This window comes from Ptiloglossa arizonensis, chromosome 10, assembly GCF_051014685.1.
Source record: "Ptiloglossa arizonensis isolate GNS036 chromosome 10, iyPtiAriz1_principal, whole genome shotgun sequence".
Taxonomy (NCBI): Eukaryota; Metazoa; Arthropoda; class Insecta; order Hymenoptera; family Colletidae; genus Ptiloglossa; species Ptiloglossa arizonensis.
In genome coordinates, this window is record NC_135057.1 from 17,187,717 (window position 1) to 17,206,864 (window position 19,148).

At 45.0% G+C, this 19,148-nt stretch overlaps 3 protein-coding genes across 4 annotated transcripts; all 3 read right to left on the reverse strand.

Annotated features, from left to right (window-relative positions):
• Positions 1-540: 540 nt before the first annotated feature.
• LOC143152418 (acylphosphatase-2) lies at positions 541-4,406 on the reverse strand. Of its 2 annotated transcripts, XM_076322522.1 has the most exons (4): positions 4,251-4,406; positions 3,751-3,877; positions 1,996-2,198; positions 541-1,374 (listed from the first exon to the last, which is right to left on the reverse strand). In XM_076322522.1, the coding sequence occupies exons 2-4, from the start codon at positions 3,844-3,846 to the stop codon at positions 1,260-1,262; spliced, it is 414 nt and encodes a 137-aa protein (XP_076178637.1). In that variant the 5' UTR covers positions 3,847-3,877; positions 4,251-4,406; the 3' UTR covers positions 541-1,259. The 2 variants fall into 2 exon arrangements, with proteins under 2 accessions (XP_076178637.1, XP_076178638.1); XM_076322523.1 differs by lacking the exon at positions 1,996-2,198 and having other exon boundaries at positions 4,251-4,388.
• Positions 4,407-5,854: 1,448 nt separating this feature from the next.
• On the reverse strand, positions 5,855-15,116 carry LOC143152417 (uncharacterized). Its single transcript, XM_076322521.1, has 4 exons — positions 11,695-15,116; positions 9,141-9,293; positions 6,326-6,676; positions 5,855-6,190 (listed from the first exon to the last, which is right to left on the reverse strand). The coding sequence occupies exons 1-4, from the start codon at positions 12,283-12,285 to the stop codon at positions 5,855-5,857; spliced, it is 1,431 nt and encodes a 476-aa protein (XP_076178636.1). The 5' UTR covers positions 12,286-15,116.
• Positions 15,117-15,299: 183 nt separating this feature from the next.
• LOC143151828 (uncharacterized) lies at positions 15,300-18,436 on the reverse strand. Its single transcript, XM_076321270.1, has 4 exons — positions 16,933-18,436; positions 16,675-16,894; positions 16,063-16,296; positions 15,300-15,593 (listed from the first exon to the last, which is right to left on the reverse strand). Exons 1-4 carry the CDS (start codon positions 17,258-17,260, stop codon positions 15,398-15,400), a joined length of 978 nt encoding a protein of 325 aa, XP_076177385.1. The 5' UTR covers positions 17,261-18,436; the 3' UTR covers positions 15,300-15,397.
• Between the last annotated feature and the right edge of the window lie 712 nt (positions 18,437-19,148).

Sequence of the window (19,148 nt, forward strand, 5' to 3'; positions counted from 1 at the left end):
TGCCGTACGAGTTGAAGGCGAAAGATGTTGAACGGCGTTTGTTTATTTGCGAACACCTGCTTGAAAGGCAAAAACTAAAGAGATTTTTGTATCGCATTGCGACTGGTGACGAAAAATGGGTTCACTACGATAACCCCAAGCGCAGAAAATCATGGGGAGTTTCCAGCCTGCGTTCACGTCGACGGCTAAACGGAATATTTACGGCTCCAAAAGGTCATGCTCTGTATTTGGCGGGGCCAACTCGGCGTAGTGTATTACGAGCTGTTAAAACCGACTGAAACAAAAAAGTGGTAAAGACGTACTTGGAAACGTTAAAAAGGGAAGTCCTATCCCACCTGCCGTATTCTCCAGATGTTGCTCTCTCCGACTATCACTTGTTTCGATTAATGGCACACGGCCTGACTGACCAGCAGTTCCAGTCTTACGACGAAGCAAAAAATTAGATCGATTCGTTGATCGCCTCAAAAGATGATCAGTTTTTTTGACGCGGGATTCGTACGCTACGAAAAAGATGGGAGAGAGTAGTGGTCAGCGATGGACAATACTTTGAATCATATATGTATAACCAGTTTTTTACAATAAAGCCCCGAATTTCGGGGAAAAAACGGCCGAAGCAAAGTTGTACACGTATTAAATTCATTGGGCATTAATATTTTTTTTTTCTTTCTTTATGTACGCTTTACAACCAATAACATCATTTACGATTTATGCATATTAATATTAAACGATTTTAACGAATATACAATCTTTCAAATATTCGAGCCTCGGAAGGAGTTTCATTATTTTTGCAACATCGTACAACACTTTTCGTTCGAAACAATCCGTATGCATCGACAACCGAAGAAACGATTCTCTGTTGTATGTATATGTATATGCATTTACGTTTACGTGCTAGAAAGGTCACCGTTTTTGTATAATATATCAATTCCAGTACTATAAAGTTTCTAGAATGAAATTTAACGCAAGGTTTCTTTTACTATGTTACATATATTGAAAATATAAATGTAAATCGAACCGAGAATTTCTCAAAGGGTTTTGTGCACAAATCGCGAGCTCTGTTAGAGAAAGGTCGTTCTATCTACACGAATGGAAGTTAATTTAAAAATAACTGCGACCTTATTATTTTTACACGAATTACAATTGAATTTTTGCAATAAATTTTGTAAAAACCGTGTCAGCGGTCTTTTCCGTCTGTTTACGAAACGCATCTTGTCGATTCGTTTCCCGAAGATACGCGCAATTAGGAGGCCGTCGTTCGATTAAAAACGTATGACGAATCCTTTGTATTGTTGCCTACTGACGCCTTCCCAATTTGTAAATTCGCAACGATGAATCTCGCTACCAGGACTACCCACTTTCGTCAACCATTGTGCCCTGAAACAAAGAAACTCAATTCCATTATCACTATATCCGACGAAAATCATGGTTTGCATTATCATTAAAGTTAACTCTATAAAGTTAATTGGAAACAATCTTCGATACGCGTATAGTGTACACGATAATGCTCTGGATGCACCTCGAGCTTTTACTTTTTCTTAGATAGTTTGGTAATTATTTTAAATGGAAATCGATACGGACTGAAATTTCCCATAGTATACATATATTCGATTACGCGTTAAGAGGAACGAGACAATCGTTCGTGTCTACTCTACGCATCGAAATCACTGTCCGACAAGTTCCGCGCGTCCTTACGAAAACTGCGAGACAGACGCAAGGATGCCGTCGAAAGGGTTAAGTGGGACACTTTGTTCGAGTGTTGTTTCTCCGTCGCGTCGATCGACGGTCGTGCAAAAGTTATCACTCGCCAAATAATGGTCGGCTACGTAAGTGTGGCGAATTGTAACCGCGCCTATCTGCGATGCCCGTGGCTACGGTCTCGAATGCTCTCTGCGATTATAATTAGCAGCTAATCAGACCGAGTTCAGATATTTTAAGCGGCTGTATCGAAGTAGGATCTTTAAAGTCGATCAGCTGTCCCGTGACAACAACACGGACCATCTTTCGGTGTTCAAGACTCGATATACGACAATTCTGGAAATTTGGACGGCTCTTGGTTCGAAACTCGCGACGACTTCTTCATCTTCATCTTCTTCTTCTCCTTGATCTCGTTCGTGTTCTTGTTCTTCTTCTTCTTCTTCTTCTTCTTCTTCTTCTTCTTCTTCTTCTTCATCTTCTTCTTCTTTTTCTTCCTCTTCTTCCTGGAATAAGTTTCAAAGTATCTATTCACGAGTGAATTTTTCGTAACTCGTATCAACTGACTTTTTGTCGTATTGCGCGCGTTGAATGTTACCAACGATAATTCGTATCGAATTTCCTTATTCCCTTTGTGACTCTTGTATATGTATATGTTGAGAAAGAGAGAGGGAGAGAGGGAGAGAGAGAGAGAGAGAGAGAGAGAGAGAGAGAGAGAGAGAGAGAGAGATGCAGTATTTCTTTTTTTACTGTTGCGCGACTCTTACTCGGAGGAATAAATAAACACGAAGAAGCGATTGATTTCGAACAAAGTTCAATTTGAATGATTTTATTTTGGGGGGAAGCCAGAAAGTGATGTTTCGTCCTCGACCGGGCTATTTTCTTCAACTTCAGGTTCACGAACACCGTAAATTCGACCGCGAATCCGACCGCAAAATCGGCTTCGTGGGCGCCTCGACGTTGTTCTTTACGTAATTATCATATTCGTGCCAGCTTGTGCGCGTTTCTATTTATTCGTCTAGCGGGGTTCTCGTTCGATACGAAATATATAATTCGTCTTTTGCGCGGCGTTTCTTTTTCTAACCGTGCGCAAGCGGCAAAATATATAGATCAGTAGGTCTGGCTCACTTCTCTAAATAACAATTACACCGTTACGTTCTTAATTATATTCTTTTTTCGGTGTATCGTAAGCGCGTTTAGTCTCTTTATTCCCGTTTCGCAACAATCCGAGAGATCTTGCGGTGAATAAACCATTGGTCGTTCGATTTATAAAATTCTCATCCGGTAGATCTTTTCTCGTTCGCGTTCGTCTTTCGATGGAACGAGAATCCACTAACTGGAGACGAAATGAACGAATTTTTGCGCGAGTATCGATTTCAACGGGCGCGTACGCGCATGCCCGACATTGTCGCCGAATTTCGTAACTTCCGATTAATTTCGGGTTAGCCGTTGATCGTCTGCCTGTCGTTTTCGATGCGGTAAGAACGTGCTCGCAAGTTGTACTCGGTTCTCCGTCGGTAGTACTCGCAAGTTGGAAACGCGTCCGTGTAATTCGGCGATAACTTGCGAAGGAAAGAGACGACACGTTCCGCGCGCCATTATTTCATTAGTATCGTTATTAAAGCCGAGCCCAACTACCTAATGGTCGTCGTCACTCCGGGCAATTTGCGGCTAAGGTCACGCAATTTTTAAGGGAGCTGCGAATTCGTGGGTTTGCGTTTGCGTTTGCGTTTGCGTTTGCGTTTGCGTTTGCGTTTGCGTTTGCGTTTGCGTTTGCGTTTGCGTTTGCGTTTGCATAGCACGTGTCTTCACCGATTTACGGAACGGAGCCAGAGTCCGCGAGATCCGTTCGTCGATCGCTTGTTTTCTTCCCACGACGGAGCGGAGAGAAAACTGGAACGGCAATACGTACGTGTAAATTTGTCTTTGTTTTATCTCTCTCTCTTGGTAATCAGAAACAGATAAATTTTAATAAAAATGAACTTTCACTTTGTTTGCCGATCGGCGCCCGACGCGACGGTTTGCGAACGCTCCGGTGACGAGTGGATCGTAACTCACATTTGATCGACGAGTGCGCGTGGCCCCTGCATTTTTCCAAGTATCGTGCCGGTTTTGCTGTTCTTCACCCAGCCGCAGATCCCCAGTTGTTGGCATATGTCTTTCACGTACTTTGGGAAATATACACCTGAAAACGCGTTAGGCTGCGGTTAAGTGCGCCGATCGGGGAAAACGTCGTCACCTTTTCTTCTTTCGCGCTCGTTTGATGCGATACAAAAGTTCGAAAACGAATTTCAAAGCCGTAGTAAACTCGTCTAGACTCCACGTGGATCGTTTCTTTCGAATCGACAGTATCGCTACCTCGGTGAGGTAGCCGTTGCATATTTCGGTATTAACGATCGTTAATCGCTTCCTCGACGAGCGAATCGATTCACGGAATAGCGCCGTTATGCCGCGTGACACGCCCACGTACACAAGTACACGTGTTTCGTTAATGTTTTTCAACCGATACGTTTCGAAAATGATAACGACCTTCTGGTCGATAAAAGCTGCACCCTTACCCTGCACCTTGCCAAAGACCTCGAATTCAACGGAAACTAAAGGTTCATTGCGGAGGGGATCGTCCGTTGCCATTCTACCTCAGGGAGGGGGAAGAGCTGGTCACCTTGCGAGCTTCGCTTCTTTAATTCGATAAAAGTTCGACTTGTTGGCTGCGGCTACTTCTTCTGTTCTCTCAGACGGCACTTCACCTTTCACCGTGATACGACCTACCGACTGGTTCTGATCAACGTCGTTGCACCACGGCGTCGCGACGCCTCAAATAGACTCTCCTCCCCACTCCGTCAATGAAAATCCAATCGCGATCGATCGCGAATCGATGGTATCGACGATCGCGATCCTTTTCAACCAGCGATTGTACGTAGACGAATAGGATGAAGATACACGAATAGGATGAAACTCATGTTTCCACGACAGATGATAACAAGGATTAAATATTGGTTAAAAATTGGTTGAAAGTTGGTCGAAAATTGGTTGAAAATTGGTCGAAAATTGGTCGATTCGTTTCTCTTTCTTGTCTTTTTATTTCAATCAACGCGTTCCGTGTTAAAAGTCGGATATATACGTGTATGTACCTCTAATCCAGAAATACCCTGTACATCTTCGTTCGCCGGTCGCAATATTCGAGGATAACGAATATCGAGACGTTGTACCGACGCGCGTTCAACGATATCGGGAGACAATTTGACTAGGTTCGATCTCACCCGCTCGTCGCTGGAAAACGTCTTCCGGCCCCGACGGCTTGCGCATTGTTCATTGTGAAAATATTAAATGTAGGCCAGGAGGGCAGCCGTTTATCGTCGAACTAACCACTTCCCCATCGATGTGCCCAGCCACCCATTGTCCCGTCATTATTCCAGTTAATTAATTATTAGTACGCCATGACGTCGTAATTGGCGCACAAGAGCAAAATCTGCGGGGTGTACAGGATGCGGGGAAGAAGGTTATAACCCATTTATAATGATCGCGTCCAGTCTATTACCATTGTCATCATCAAGGTCTTAACTAACCCTAGGATCGCGAGTGTACGGTTCGGTAAAATAATGAGTGTTGCAAAAATAAATTCGATATGTTCGGTCGACGGGCATCGACGGTGAAAGCGGGACTATCGTATCGATGACTAGAAATCCTACGAATCGTACGAAATCGTCACGGAGTCGAGTTCATCAGCTCCGAAGCTTGCTTCGAACGATTGGGAGCCTCCGTCCGAAAGGGTTTTCGGTCCCTCGCGAAATTGTTTTTCGATCGTTCTCGCACACACGTTCACCTTCTTCACAGCTCTTCACCGAATCTTCGTCAGACATTATTCACTCGTCGGTCCTGTACATCTTTCCGTCCGCTCGTAGTCGTTTTTATCGTTCGCATCGATCGATTGATTCTCTAAGGGTCTATCTGTGCGTCTATCTACGAGAGCTATCCGTCGATCTATAGGTACAGGTGTCGCGCGCTGTTCGTTGTGCTCGATCGTTCGGTTGAAATTCTTCGCGATGAATTTCACTTCACGATCACAAACTTGACGCGCGATCTTCGAAAGATCGTCCCCTCTCTGTCCCCTTGTTCGATGTTTATGACGTTCTAGCGATCGTTGAGAGTTTGCGGCGTCGAGTTAGACGAGAGATTCGGGATTCATTGGCAAGATGTTGGTGGTGGTGGTGTTGGTGGTGTTGATGGTGGTGGTGTTGGTGGTGGTGGTGGTGGTGGTGGTGTTGGTGGTGCCGGTGGCGGTGGTGGTGGCGGCGGTGGTGGTGGTGGCGGTGGTGTTGGGGTTGGCCGTGGCGTTGGTGGTGGTGGGTGCGGGGGTAGATGCGTTAACGATGGTGGTGCTGTTTGGAAGGAGTGCTCCGTTCTCGGTGTCTTTCGCGTTTCCGTCCGCTCGAGGTCGGAAGTCCTTCGAGGCCACCAGCAGGTTTCGTCGTCTCGCTTCCTTCTTTTCGCGTTCGACCTGTAAGCGAACATCGAAATCAATGCCTTCGTTACGCGTAGACCTTTCACCTCGTATAACTCGATTCGAATCGTCCCTGTTGGTTTTAATTATCGTCGGAGCAACGCTCGGCCGGATTCGTTTCCGTTAACTAACCTTGAAGAACAATCGAAGATAGTGGCAAGGAAACACAACGCATTTCCCGTCCTCCTCCTCGGCGTCGATGTAGACGCCTCGCACCAGGATGGAGTTGCTACAGTTAAGAAGTACGAGGAAAACGAAGCATCCGACGTGGGTGATCCAGCAAGACAATTCCGGATTATCCGGTACCAGCCAGAGGTCCAGGACGTTCCAGATGCCGCGCCAGACGTTCACCGTTCCCAGGAAGCTGAGCAGAAGGAATCCGTCCGCAGCTACCAAACGGGCCAAGCCTTGAAGACGGGCGCACGCGTATCGCATCAGCGGTTGCAGCGAAAACGTCACCGTTACTATCACGTATCCGATCGCCTGCAATTGAACATGCCAGTCGTTAACACGCGTTCCTGGAATCCGATTTATATCGATTGCCCGATATGCCAACTCGTGTCCAGATCGTGTCCAGATCGTGTCCAGATCGTGTCCAGATCGTGTCCAGATCGACACTTTTTCAACGTACAAGCGAGCTCGTACATTGTTTCCCTGTTGAACCACCACCGTATTTCGATCCCGCAAGATACAGCGAGCGATCTTTCTCGTTCGATTCGTTTGGTCGAATCGTGTTTCACGGTTTCGAAGCGACATCGCGAACGAGCGACCCTCGCGCAATCATCGACCCTCTTGAGAATTTACGTTGTCGCGACCATCGTGTAACCGTGTCACGTGGAACTTCTCTTAAGAATTTCGAGCGCGTTCGGGCGGATTTGATCGTAGAACGTACGTCGGTATCTAGCGATTTTCGTTTCCATTTGTTTCGAGCGCACGTATCGTTTAAAACGCTGATCTTGGACGAGTAGGTGTTTCCGATTTATTCCTCGAGTTCCCCGAAAAGAAGCCGTTCTTTGGTTTTCCGGTAGCTACACGAACGAATAAAATCCGGATACAACGGGGACAATTGTGGACACCGGGGTCCGATCGTGCACCGTAACATTGAAAGCTCTTAAACGCAATAATTCCCGCGCAAACTACTGATAAATTGCGCGAGCTCCGTCTGGCAAGGAAACAACCTGGCGCCACGAAATTTGTTTACGGGACTCACTCGTTGAGCAAAATCGGAAAGTTACGATCGACGCTCGATAAACCGTCGAGATGACGAGGTGTTTGATCCGGCGCGGCGTCTGAAATTTCTTTGCGCGCAGGATGCTTCATCGATCTTAGATAACGAATTCACGCCGAATACCGTAACATCTATAGTCGTCTGGCTCTCAGATCTTATCGAGTGTTCCCATCGGCGAGACGTCTGTCGCGTCGAATTGTTTCCAAGCGGCAATTTTGATCGCTCGACGAGGCGGAATCGCGACTTGTTCGCGATTTGTTCGCGATTCGAAAGAGAAAGAGAAACTCCATCGCCAGAATTTCCTTTATTATTGTCGCAGCGGATACGTGGCGCCAATTGAATGCCATTTTGCAACAGAATAATTCCGCGGGTCTGTCGTTAAGTCCGCAATGTTGAAATATTTGTGCGGGCTCATCTGTGTTTGCGAATGGTTTGTTCGTGCCGAGCGGAAGAACCACGGAGATCCCGCGAATCCGCGATCATCAACGCGAGCGGGAAAGCGAAAAAACGATAGATCGAAACGAGGCTCTCCTCGGAGCGTGTGAACGATCATCCCTCGCGAGCGATTCGAAGAACAAAAATTCGACCGTGTAATTTAGAATAAAATACGGCGAAGCGACACGTTAATCGCGTTCACCGGGCGTCCTGGAGATCAGCGATCGTCATTATTGAAAAATTAAACAAATCCTCTCGTTGACCGCGTTCTCCACACCGTATTCAGACAAGTAAACGCGGGCTGCAATAAAGAGTCTTACACATACATCAACAGTTTTGTCATGTGCCCTCGCAATCATGCAATTGGCGAATATTCAATTATACAATCGGACCAACAGCGTGCCGCTCGCGTACAGCGCGTAGGTGGCACGTTTCAAAATGTCGTTTAACACGTGATTGCTAATGACACCCGACGACACGCGTCCATCGATAGGGGACTCCATCGATCGTTTTCACGAAAATGATCTTTCATAGATTTGTAAAAAATAGTTGCCGAAAGTTCCCCAAAGTAGAATTTTCGATCCAAGTTCTCTTCGCTAGAATTTCGATACTTGTTCCGTTCCACGTTGTAAAACCTCAACGACGAATCTTCCTGAAATTTACATTTTTTTATAACTCGCATGGGCATGCAGGTTCGTTTTATTACCGCCATCTTTCCGCCACCTTCCCGCCACCTTCCCGCCACCTTCCCGCCACCTTCCCGCCACCTTCCCGCCACCTTCCCGCCACCTTCCCGCCACCTTCCCGCCACCTTCCCGCCACTTTCCCGCTACCTTTCCGCCACCGCCTTTTCATTCTACGCGAACAAGAAGATTTCTCAAAAGAAACGCAAACTGTCTTGTTACGATTCTTTTCGCCAAGAGCCTATAAAGACGAATACATTCGTACGTATGTATGTACATACACATATGCGACACGTATACGTAGGAGGACCCACCAGACTTTGTCGCCGTCTTGGCTTCAATGTATTCGATAATTTCTCTTTCGTTGGAGTGACGATTTCGATCAACGACCAGCATTTATTCACTCTCCTTGTACATTTGGAGATTAATTATGACAATTCGGGTAGGTACGGATCGAGCAGGTGCAGAAGAAAAGGTAATAATTGTTCGACCACCGTTGATTCTTTTGCAATTTCCTGCGCACACGATATAGAATTGAACTCGACTCGAAGAAGCGCGAACGAAAGCGGCGTTATTGAGAACAGAGAAAATTGACACTCACAAGGGATCCAATCGCGGAATACTCTCGATCGTCCGGGAACAGATAGAGATCGATAAGTATCCAAACACCCCTCCACACGAACACGACCAGAGTACCGACGACAGCAACGCTGAAGGCACAATCCAATAAGTACAACGACCAGTCTCTCGTGTTCTGCAATCAAACAACATAAACAAAAGATAAGCGTAGTTCATCATTTGCAGATGAAGACTCGGGGAAATATTTGAGGAGACTCGGGAAATACGATAAGCAACATTCTCTCTCCGATTGCCACTCGTGCTCTTACGTCGAAGATTATTTATGACAAAAGAATTCGTAGTTTACCCTTCGATAGGCGTTACTCGAGTCGAGTGACAAAACACTGATCGAGTTTTCCTTTCGATTCAATAGCAAGGAAACATCGTATTTTTTCGTTTCCGTAAAATTTCTGCAATATTGTATTTCCCGTACTCGATCGTTGTTTCGGAAAATATTACACGGATAACGTACAAGTTCTCGATATTTTAAAATCTTGGATCGGTTTCGATCGTTTAATCTCGAAACGAAAGCAACCGATCGAAATTATTGACAATGAAAACGTTGACAATCGTTGAAAATCGTGTTTCTTCGAAAGGACGAGTACGATATGATATGTATGTATGTATGTATGTATGTGTGTACGCGCGCATTGCGAGGGTCGCGGTGTACGTTATCGCGAGAAATGAAAATCGTCGATGAAAGGAGATCGGTCGAAAGTGTTTGGGCCCGTGTTCGAACTCGAATGCCTGAAAAGATCTGGGAAACACAATATCGTCGACAAGTGCATTTCACTTAAGCGTTTAAGAGTATTTTCGTCGACAAGGATTGCTCTCGCAATTCGATCTTCAAAGGATCTTCCGGTTGACGCATCGTTTACGAGGTAAACTCGCGTCGGAGTGTGTATCACCCGCTTACTTTACACGACACCCTTCTGTCCTCGATTTTTAACTGACAGAGAGGACTCTCAACTGGCGATAATTAATTTAAGATTCGTTTCATCGTCTCCGTTGATTTTCTATCAACGAATTCTGAACACAAGGGAAAGTTTGTTTAAACGAACGCAATTAACGCGTACAATTTTTTCTCGACGATTTTAATGTTCGGCTTTGAAAATTGTAATCGATACGCTCGATTACTCGATTAGCGTCGAAATTGGTGAATTCACCATAGTTGTAGCGATACGCGACGTTGAAAATTCAATGCGAAACACGCGCGCACACACGTACGTATCGAGTATACGAGTTTTACTCCATCAAGAGGAAATCCAGTTTTGCGGAGAGAAGATATTCCTTTTCTTTTCAAAATTCGTATTTCGTTCGATCGGGAGAAAGTATCGAACAAGCGACGCGGAGAACCATGCAGTTGCATGCTGCGCTTGCTCGCACGTATGCACACTGCACGGGCGCAATGCTGTTCGATTGTCGGGAGAGACAGCCGGAAACTGTGCTTATACCTTACACATCGATGTCGTACAACACACGGCTCGAGCTCGAGCGATGCGTCAAAATATGCTGTCTAGACTCTTACTAGTTTCCTACTTAACGTTTACGTCGTTTACCCTTCTTCCTACCGTTTCAAATAAAATCACTTTTATCGCTATCGATGGCTCGCAATCGTATTGGAAACAAACGAAAAAAGATATTTTTTTACTTATTGAAAATGCAATTCGCACGAAAGATTCAAGGAAAAAACGAAAGCATTTCCAGGCGTTTTCTTTCTGATGCGCGAATCGTGTATATTCGTGGTTTTTCATTAAAAATACGAAGCTTCCTTCGCGCTCTACTTTCTTTCTATTTCTCGACCCTTCTTGTTCTGCGTCTCCGTGCAACCGTGCACAGTGTGCGATCGATCGTAATGCCGCTGAGAAGGGAATCGCAGAAGATCGTACGAAGATAATCGACCAAGATAAAAGGGTACACGGTCTTATCTTTACAGGGATAGAAAACTTTCCGCAATCTCGTTTAGGTACAAATACATTGTCATTTTCAAATGACCGATACCAACCGCGTCTATATCGCGATTTGCATTACGAGAGAACAATGTGAGAATCGATCCGATAAAAAATGGTACAACTGGTTCTTTTGTAAGAGCCTGTATCGACGACGTAACCGTTTCATTTGCACCAAGGTTGCGGCAAGTTACGTTTCTTTGCGTTACCGCTAATCGTAAGTCTTATTACGAGTCTTATACCGGTCGAATCTTTCATCGGTTATCCTTTCCGGTAAGTGTAGTAGCGTATACGTACACATGTATACGTATACGTATGCGTTCGCCTTTCGTACGAGTTGGTGAAAAAAGGCGGGTGTGTATGTGCGCGCGCGTGTGCGTGTGTGGGGAAACTGCCCTCCCCGATTCGGATATTCCTTGTATCAAGGGAGGTACGTCCGTACGTAGGTAGGTAGGTAGGTAGGTAGGTAGGTAGGTAGGTAGGTAGGTAGGTAGGTAGGTAGGTAGGTAGGTAGGTAGGTAGGTAGGTAAGTAGGTAGGTAGGAGGTACGTATGTACCCAAGTAGATCGGAAGAATGGATTTACTTACGTTCACGCGGAACATGGTCGGCACTTCAAAGTATCCCGGACAGGAGTCCAGGCAAAGGGAGAACGGTGGCGCGGAAATGTTTCTGACGGCGCGCATGATGGCGAGTGCCAGCAGACTAACGGCAGTGGTGGCGAAAACCGTGCTGGGCGTGAGTTCCGTGTACAGGTCGAGGGCCTGCCAGGCGCCGCGCCAAGCGTTTACGCAGCAGAAGCCGAAAACCGCCGTGTACAATCTCGAACCGACGTAGTACGACAGTCGATGTTTGTCCGGGTGTAATAGGTCGTTGAGAACATGCTGGGTGACGTTGAACGCGTACAGACCGATGAAGCCGATCACTATCGAGGTCAGGCTGCTGAGAACCGGGTCCTCGGGGTAAACGTAGACGTCGCTCAAGCCCCAGGTGCCTCTCCAGTAACCGACGACTGCCGGTGCGGCCACAGTGGCGGAGAACACCGTGTCCAAAATCGTGAGTATCGTGTAATGGAGACGACTCGACGACCGACCGCTCAGTCCGCTCGTCATTCCGGTGCCACCGCGTAACTCGACCATTCTCATCCAATCCTGATCGAGCCTAGTCGCACCGCTCATCATGCATGATTCGAGGTTGTGGCGGTACGCTCTCTCTGGTGATGCATGCCTTCGGGCCGAGTTTTCGAACAGTTGTTCCACCGACAGCCCGTGTTTTTCATTCTTCGACGAAGCCGCGATGTCCTTTAACCGGACTTTTCCGCGATTCCAGTGACGGCAGTCTTTCAATTAATTTTGATGAACGACGATTGTCGAAGCTCGAACCGTACCACGAGTAACATCCGCGGCTAGACGCCGCGCCGATCGGCAATTACTTCTCTCCTCTTTTCGCTTTTTCCTTTTTCTTTTCTCTACTTGTATCCTGTCGCGGACGTGGCACCAGATTGTCAACGACGATCCGGTTCCCTGCCGATCGTTGACGTTGTAACTTGATCTAGAAGCACTTTCGAGGACCACTCGGCCATGGTTTTCGTCGTTCGATCTCCTTGGCAGCTAGGTTTTATCGAGACTCCGGTCAATTTCCACGATCTCCTATTCCAATTTCAACGTTTACAGCGAATCTTTTTGAAGTAATACTGTCGCTGGATCGCAATGATCATTCTATCCGAGGAACCTCTTTCGCTGAGCGTTCTCTCGCGTCGATTTTACGGACTCTTCGGTACTCGCTGGAGAACGATACTCTCGGATCGTTTTCAACAAGTTTCGGTTGATTTTCTGGCTTCCCGTCGACATACTCGAACCTCCGACAACTTCGTCATCGCACAAAATCGCGTCGTTCCAGTCTACAACTATCGAAATGCAACAGCGATTTAAGTTTAACGCGAGGCGACGAATCCCGTTTTCAGCACCTCGGTTCTCCAGCGAGACGTTTCTTCGAATTCTGCGGTTTTGGATTCTACGTACGTACGCTGCGCTGCGTTGCGCTACGCTGCGTTGTGCACCGATGCACACGGGGCGAGTACGCGACTGTCAGCCGACAGGTCGGGCTGCGGGTGAGTACTGGCATCTGTTCAGTCACCGCTATCTTTTATCAAGTACTAAGCACGGACCAACACTATCGCATTATCATGAACGGCTTCGTCATACGGGCCATGGCATAGAGAATAGTACGGTCCTCTGCTCTCTTCCCTTCCTTCCGCGATCTCTCTGACAACCCCCACCCGCGTGGTGCCCGTAAAGCTACGCGTACGCTTGATTAACTAACGCGGGGACGAGTTTTCGATAGCCATCGGTGACGTTAAGAAAGCCCAGAAAAGGGGCAGGATCCTGACGTTACGGAAAGAGATGCTCCGAACGAATCAACGCCGTATCAATCGTAATTAACGGAACCGAGGTGTGCGAACGATTATTAGGAAATTATACTCGTAACCTGTTCTTCCCTCAGAGGGGAAACTTCTTTCTACTTAAATGTTACCAAGTTTCCGCTCGGTCGAAGAACTCCCGTCGAATCGAGAACGAACTCGACGAACGTTCTTCGTTACGGTTACTGTTTACCAATTTGTCCACCGTCTAGCCCCAGTTTTGCGTTCGTTCGTCGAACGTGCAGGGTGCTTAATGATTCTCCCTATGTAGCTATCTATATACGATACTCTATCATCGTTTAGATTGGCGTAGCGTGACGGTCGATTTCGTCGCGATTCGAAGATTTTTCCGATCGATTCGATATCGTGTCAATTTCTATTTCGGTTCAAAGATACGACGCTTTTCGCATTCTTTTCGCTTCGATTACCATACCGTATACACGTATATACACGTTACGTGTACACGTGTACACGTGTACACTTCTCGCGGACTATTTCTTCTGTTCCGTTTCTTTAGAAATCGTAAGGAGAACCGCGAAAAACGTGCTACCACGTAATCGTGATATCGACGCGAACCGCGCGATCTACACCGGCGCTAATTAACAATTCCGGAACCAGTGTTGATCGATAAGAAACAAGATAGTAGTCGGAGAAGAGGCTACGTGCGCCGAACCACCTTGAAGCCTCATTTTTCTGAGTGGCGTTTCCTGTCCGCCATATTCATCGAGCTTTTGTCGTGCCGAACGCATCGCTAATCGGCACCTTTTTGTACACCAATCAAGCTTGGATTAGAACGATCCTCTCACCTTGACCCGTCATTGTTTTCGCGACAGCCTTTGTTCGATCGTGTCTCTTCTTCATCGCGAGCTGGTTTTTCGCGCCTCGCGCGTAGCGTTCGTTTCTGTGTCGTGTCTTTTGAAAGCGTACTTCCCATCATTTACTCGGTAATTAGAAAAATGTTAACGAGGGTCGACAAAGACACTGAACTTCCTCGATGAAAATTTTTCCAAGGAAATTTTGTTCCTGGTGGGAGAAACACACCGATATGCCGTAAAAATTTTAGGGTGTGATTTATCGGTGCCACGATCGAGCATTGGTGGTCGAGATACGGGATATTGAAAAGGTGCAACCACACGCATTCACACGCATTCACACGCATTCACACGCATTCACACGCATTCACACGCATTAACAGTTCCTAATATTACGAATATTGTTTCGAGTATTGTGCGTGCGTATCCAAGTACCTGTACGTACGAATCTAGTAGAATAGTAAACATCGACTACCCTTATTCGGAGATCAAACGTGGGAAACTAAAAATTAATAGGTGCAGCTACAGGTACAAACCTATAGTATTTCATAATTCGCGAGGAACCACGATTCGTTGATATTTGTCGAGTATGTATCGATCCTTGGGATAACATCGAAGAGAAATCTGGGTTCCTCGTTAAAAAAATTGCGCAATTCAGTACGTGACGTTCGCAACACGATAGACACTTTGAAAATCTTCTGCAAAACGTGTATACAGTTTTCATGATTCACGTACTTCATGAATGGCGCGTAGATAACGACCCCGTTAAGATAAAGCGATAACTGTATTTCTCGACGATAGATTCCTTTTAGCATATCAAAGAAGTTGTATACTACAAAGTTTACTAGATATCTACACTTTTTCAACGTGAACGCGCACACGCGTAAGTTTCAACGAGCCGCTTTATCATTTCGCTTGTGTCTTTTAAAGAGAACATTCTTTCTAGTTTTCCCAATTGTTTCGAAACTGTAGAACTGCAAGGAAGTAAAAAAAGGAAAGAGGCGTTTTTTGAAAGAGCACGGATTTCAAGCTCTTGCAACGGCAAGAATTTACGATACACCGTCAAGGATGGACTACTTTTACCGCAGGTAATATAAATTGGTACGCGTCGAAACTTACCGATTTGTATCGTGTTGGGAACCAGAAGATGTAAGCACGTTTGTCCACCAAGACCACCGAAGGAACTGCTATGAGATTTCGAACGGAACGCAAAATCGCTAGACTCGTTAGTACTGCTAACATCGTGCCTACCGTCATCCTGAACCAAATTGATAAAACAAACTAACATTCCAATAGTTTTGTCAAAACAATTAGCAACGCTTGTACGTAATACGTATGAAAGTACTTCGGATCCAAACAAAAACTGAGCAAAATTCTTGTTTCGTAAAAACGGAACTGCGCAATACTCTAGATCGACCATTTTGATTATACGTTCTGTTGCAAAATTTGATGCAAACTTGAGCTCGTATGGCCGTACTCTTCGATATTGTATTCTACGTTACGTTAACGTTACTAGAGTGATTAATAGCGAACGCAGGATTAACATAGCAAACGAAAACGGCAAAGGCGATTAAGGAACTAATCTTGTCGTATTCTAAGAAATGCTCACCAGCTACTTGCTAGCGACTAAATGGCCCGTATGCGTTCTGGACTCTAAAATCCAAATGAACTAAAAGGTTTAGTCTCGGATTGACTTTGTCGGGGAATTGAACGTTTAGTGATCTCACCAAATATGATCGCCGAAAAAGTAGTCGAAAATTATCCAGCCGCCTCGCCATTGTAAGTTGCAGGCAACACCGAAAACGTAAGTGTACAAAATTTGCGCGAGCTTGGAAGGAATATTGCTCCAACAGCTTTTCTTTCGCGATACTCTAGCGACACGATTGTGGAGAAAATTCTTTAAAATTGCGAAACTCGTATGCACCAGGACGCCGATGATAAAAATGGACACTCCAGGGAACCTTCGAACGTAAAAGAAAACGTAATTTCAGGAAACGTAACTCGTCATTTTGCTCGTGATAACCGTCCTTCGTTACAAATTTGCGCGCACGTCCGCGATTGAATCTTTACAGCGTGAAGATAGAATTAACGAATCTTTTCTATCGTTTGATTGAAGGAAGTTAGACCATTGTATTTAAATAATTGAATACTCTTTTCTTTGAATCGTGGCTTCTGTATCGATGTTCCCGCCGTCGGGGACGTGTAAATTGTATTACCGACAAAGTTAACGCGATAATTGGTTTTTTAACGAAAGAAAGATCAAATCGTTTCGTCGTTATTTACAGATTTATTTTGCTATCGTGTTTTTTATTCGCGCGACGAATAACCAAAAGTCTCACCAGTCTGCGTGAAGGTCCATCAGGGTCCATATTCCTCTCCAAAAACCAACCGTAAGCGGAGCAATTAAAATCATCGAGAGAAAGGCATCGATTATCGACAAGATTTGTTTCTGGTTTTTCACTCCGTTCTTAAAATTGTTCGTCGATTTCCGCCTGTTTCCGCACAATACATCTAGAAAGTTCAGCGAAGCGGCCTCTAATAACAAGGAAACTTCCTTAACTAAAGTTTAAAAATTCGCGACGACAGTAATTATTAGCGAATTACTTTGAAATTTTCTTCCAAACGATTGGTGACGTTCGCTTTCAACGACGTCGAGATCTCTGCACGTTCTTTCGTTCGATAGTCGTCTTCGTCGTTACTGGAATTGCTTGCGTTGATATTTCCATTTTCAGTTATCCGCGAAATCAGGCGGGCTGATACTTTGATCGTTCTTTGATCCAATTCTTCAAAGTGTTTCGCAGTGTTTGTCAAATAAAATTTCGAAATCTCTGAACGACCACTATCGATTTTTCTATCAGACCTTTCAAAGACCTTAGCAATATCGTTCAAGCTCTTTACCCGTCTTTCGTTCGATTCGAACGACATGTTACCAAATGCTTTCGGTCTATTGGAGACGAACGCGTTGTCGATACAAAAATCCTACTGAGCGAACTATCGTTTCTGTGTAATACTAATTGCAAGTGTTATAAACGGTGGGAACGAGACGCTTGCGCAGAAACCTGATTCGTTATTTCCATGTTTATTTTGCAGCTGGGGATTGACGCTGTTAGATCCGATCCCGATGCACGTATGCGAATTTAAAGTAGATTAAATATAAATAGATATAAATCTTTCGAGGAGTATACACGATTCGTATCGTGATGTTGATTTTCAATAACGGCTCAAAGCGTTTACGAATTCCCTGCTGATTTTCATCTAGAATCGGGCGTTGGGGGGAGGTGTTAGTTTATTGATCTTTTATAGATCAGTCGAAGAGTGTTCGACTGTTCGAAATGTTCCGTTCCACGAGTTCGAAGCTTTCGAAATTGTTCATTATTTTCGACAAAGTCTGTGTCATACTAATATGTACGTCAAGAAAAGCAAATAAAATTTTGTGAAAACGCGCGGTGTATTGTTGTGACCGGCACCGTAACGCGATAATTTATTATCGCGACGTTAATGTTATTGCTCGAGCGTCGAACATTTTATTGGAAGTAGCTCTGACAGAGCGAGAATGCGAAAGGTAATCTTTGCAAACAATGAACGTCGGGAGTGATTCCATGGTCAATATAGAAAGTTTCCTGCAACGAGACCGAATATTCAATAATGAAACGAGACGGGCAAATATAATTATACTTGGTCGACAAACGTCTAACTTGTGCGATAATTAGCTGCGTATTAAGCGACGTGTCTCGAGTTTACGCCTGATTAAAAAAGGATCCCTCGAGTATTTATCTCTTTGGGATAGAAACCAAATAAAAGTGGCAAAAGTACAACCGAGGATACAATAAAAATTGTCCGATCGATAGTAATCGCGATTTTTGGTGTTTCGTTGCACGAGATTACGAGGTTTGAAAAAGTTTTGCAAAAATACTCGTAGGTGGTGATCCATCCTGACCATAGGGATCTGGTCAGGTATTTATAGGTAACTATAGGTAAGTTAATAATCTATAGGTAAGCCGCGATCAATTCGATTCTTGAAAAAAAATCAAGTGACAAGGATTCAAGAGGTCCTAAGTGTTTGCGCAACGATACCTTGACGCAGAGTATAATGAACTTGGATAGAAATGAACGCGAGATGTCAACACGAAACATAAACAGAGAATATACGTATCTCCGTTTCCGCCAACTCGTCGGTTGGAAGCTTTTACAGGTATCCTTCCTTAGGCGCCACTGATAAAACTTAATTGCGGCGCCTTGGGAAACGTCATAACGAAACGTCGTACCGCGATCGCGTTGTCACAATCTTAGCGATTGCATACTGCGGATTGTCTTTAATTGCCACTGCGTTCAAACAAATTACACTTAAATCCACACAGTAGACACACGTGTGTTTGTTTTGCCAGTTAGAACTGGTGGAACTTGCCGGTGAGTTACTTGTATTTTTGTAATTCAAGGTAATGGTAGGTGACAATCGAAGAGTTAACAGACTTTGGCCTCGAGTAAGAAAGATTTTTTGTTTTTGCACGGTTTTGTCATCGAGAATTAGTGTGAAATGCGTCGATTAGATTTCTATCTTTGATCCGAGAAACGATTCTGTTTCTCTTTTCTATTCGAATGGTTTTCACTCGAGCGATACATTCATTCGAATCTTACGATCGGCGGTTCGGATTTTAATCTTTTAACCCGTTTATACAAACAGGATCTTTGTATTTGCAGTTGTTTTTACATTCGTAAAAGAATCCGGCAATATTTCGGTACTAGAATCTGAAAAACGGATTACGATTTTCTTTTGTACAATACACACACACACGTGAAAACATGGTACGATTTT

Coding starts and splice junctions, on each gene's coding strand:
- LOC143152418 (XM_076322522.1), bottom strand. CDS start 3,846: ATGCCAACAACTGGGGATCTGCGGCTGGGTGAAGAACAGCAAAACCGG. Junction 2,199..3,750: donor CGCGCACTCGTCGATCAAAT/GTGAGTTACGAT, acceptor AACTTATTCCAG/GAAGAAGAGGAAGAAAAAGA. Junction 1,375..1,995: donor GTCTTGAACACCGAAAGATG/GTCCGTGTTGTT, acceptor TCTTTGTTTCAG/GGCACAATGGTTGACGAAAG.
- LOC143152417 (XM_076322521.1), bottom strand. CDS start 12,285: ATGATGAGCGGTGCGACTAGGCTCGATCAGGATTGGATGAGAATGGTC. Junction 9,294..11,694: donor CGACCATGTTCCGCGTGAAC/GTAAGTAAATCC, acceptor GTTTGATTGCAG/AACACGAGAGACTGGTCGTT. Junction 6,677..9,140: donor ATTCCGCGATTGGATCCCTT/GTGAGTGTCAAT, acceptor GTTCAATTGCAG/GCGATCGGATACGTGATAGT.
- LOC143151828 (XM_076321270.1), bottom strand. CDS start 17,260: ATGTCGTTCGAATCGAACGAAAGACGGGTAAAGAGCTTGAACGATATT. Junction 16,895..16,932: donor AGAAAATTTCAAAGTAATTC/GCTAATAATTAC, acceptor TTTAAACTTTAG/TTAAGGAAGTTTCCTTGTTA. Junction 16,297..16,674: donor ATGGACCTTCACGCAGACTG/GTGAGACTTTTG, acceptor TTACGTTCGAAG/GTTCCCTGGAGTGTCCATTT.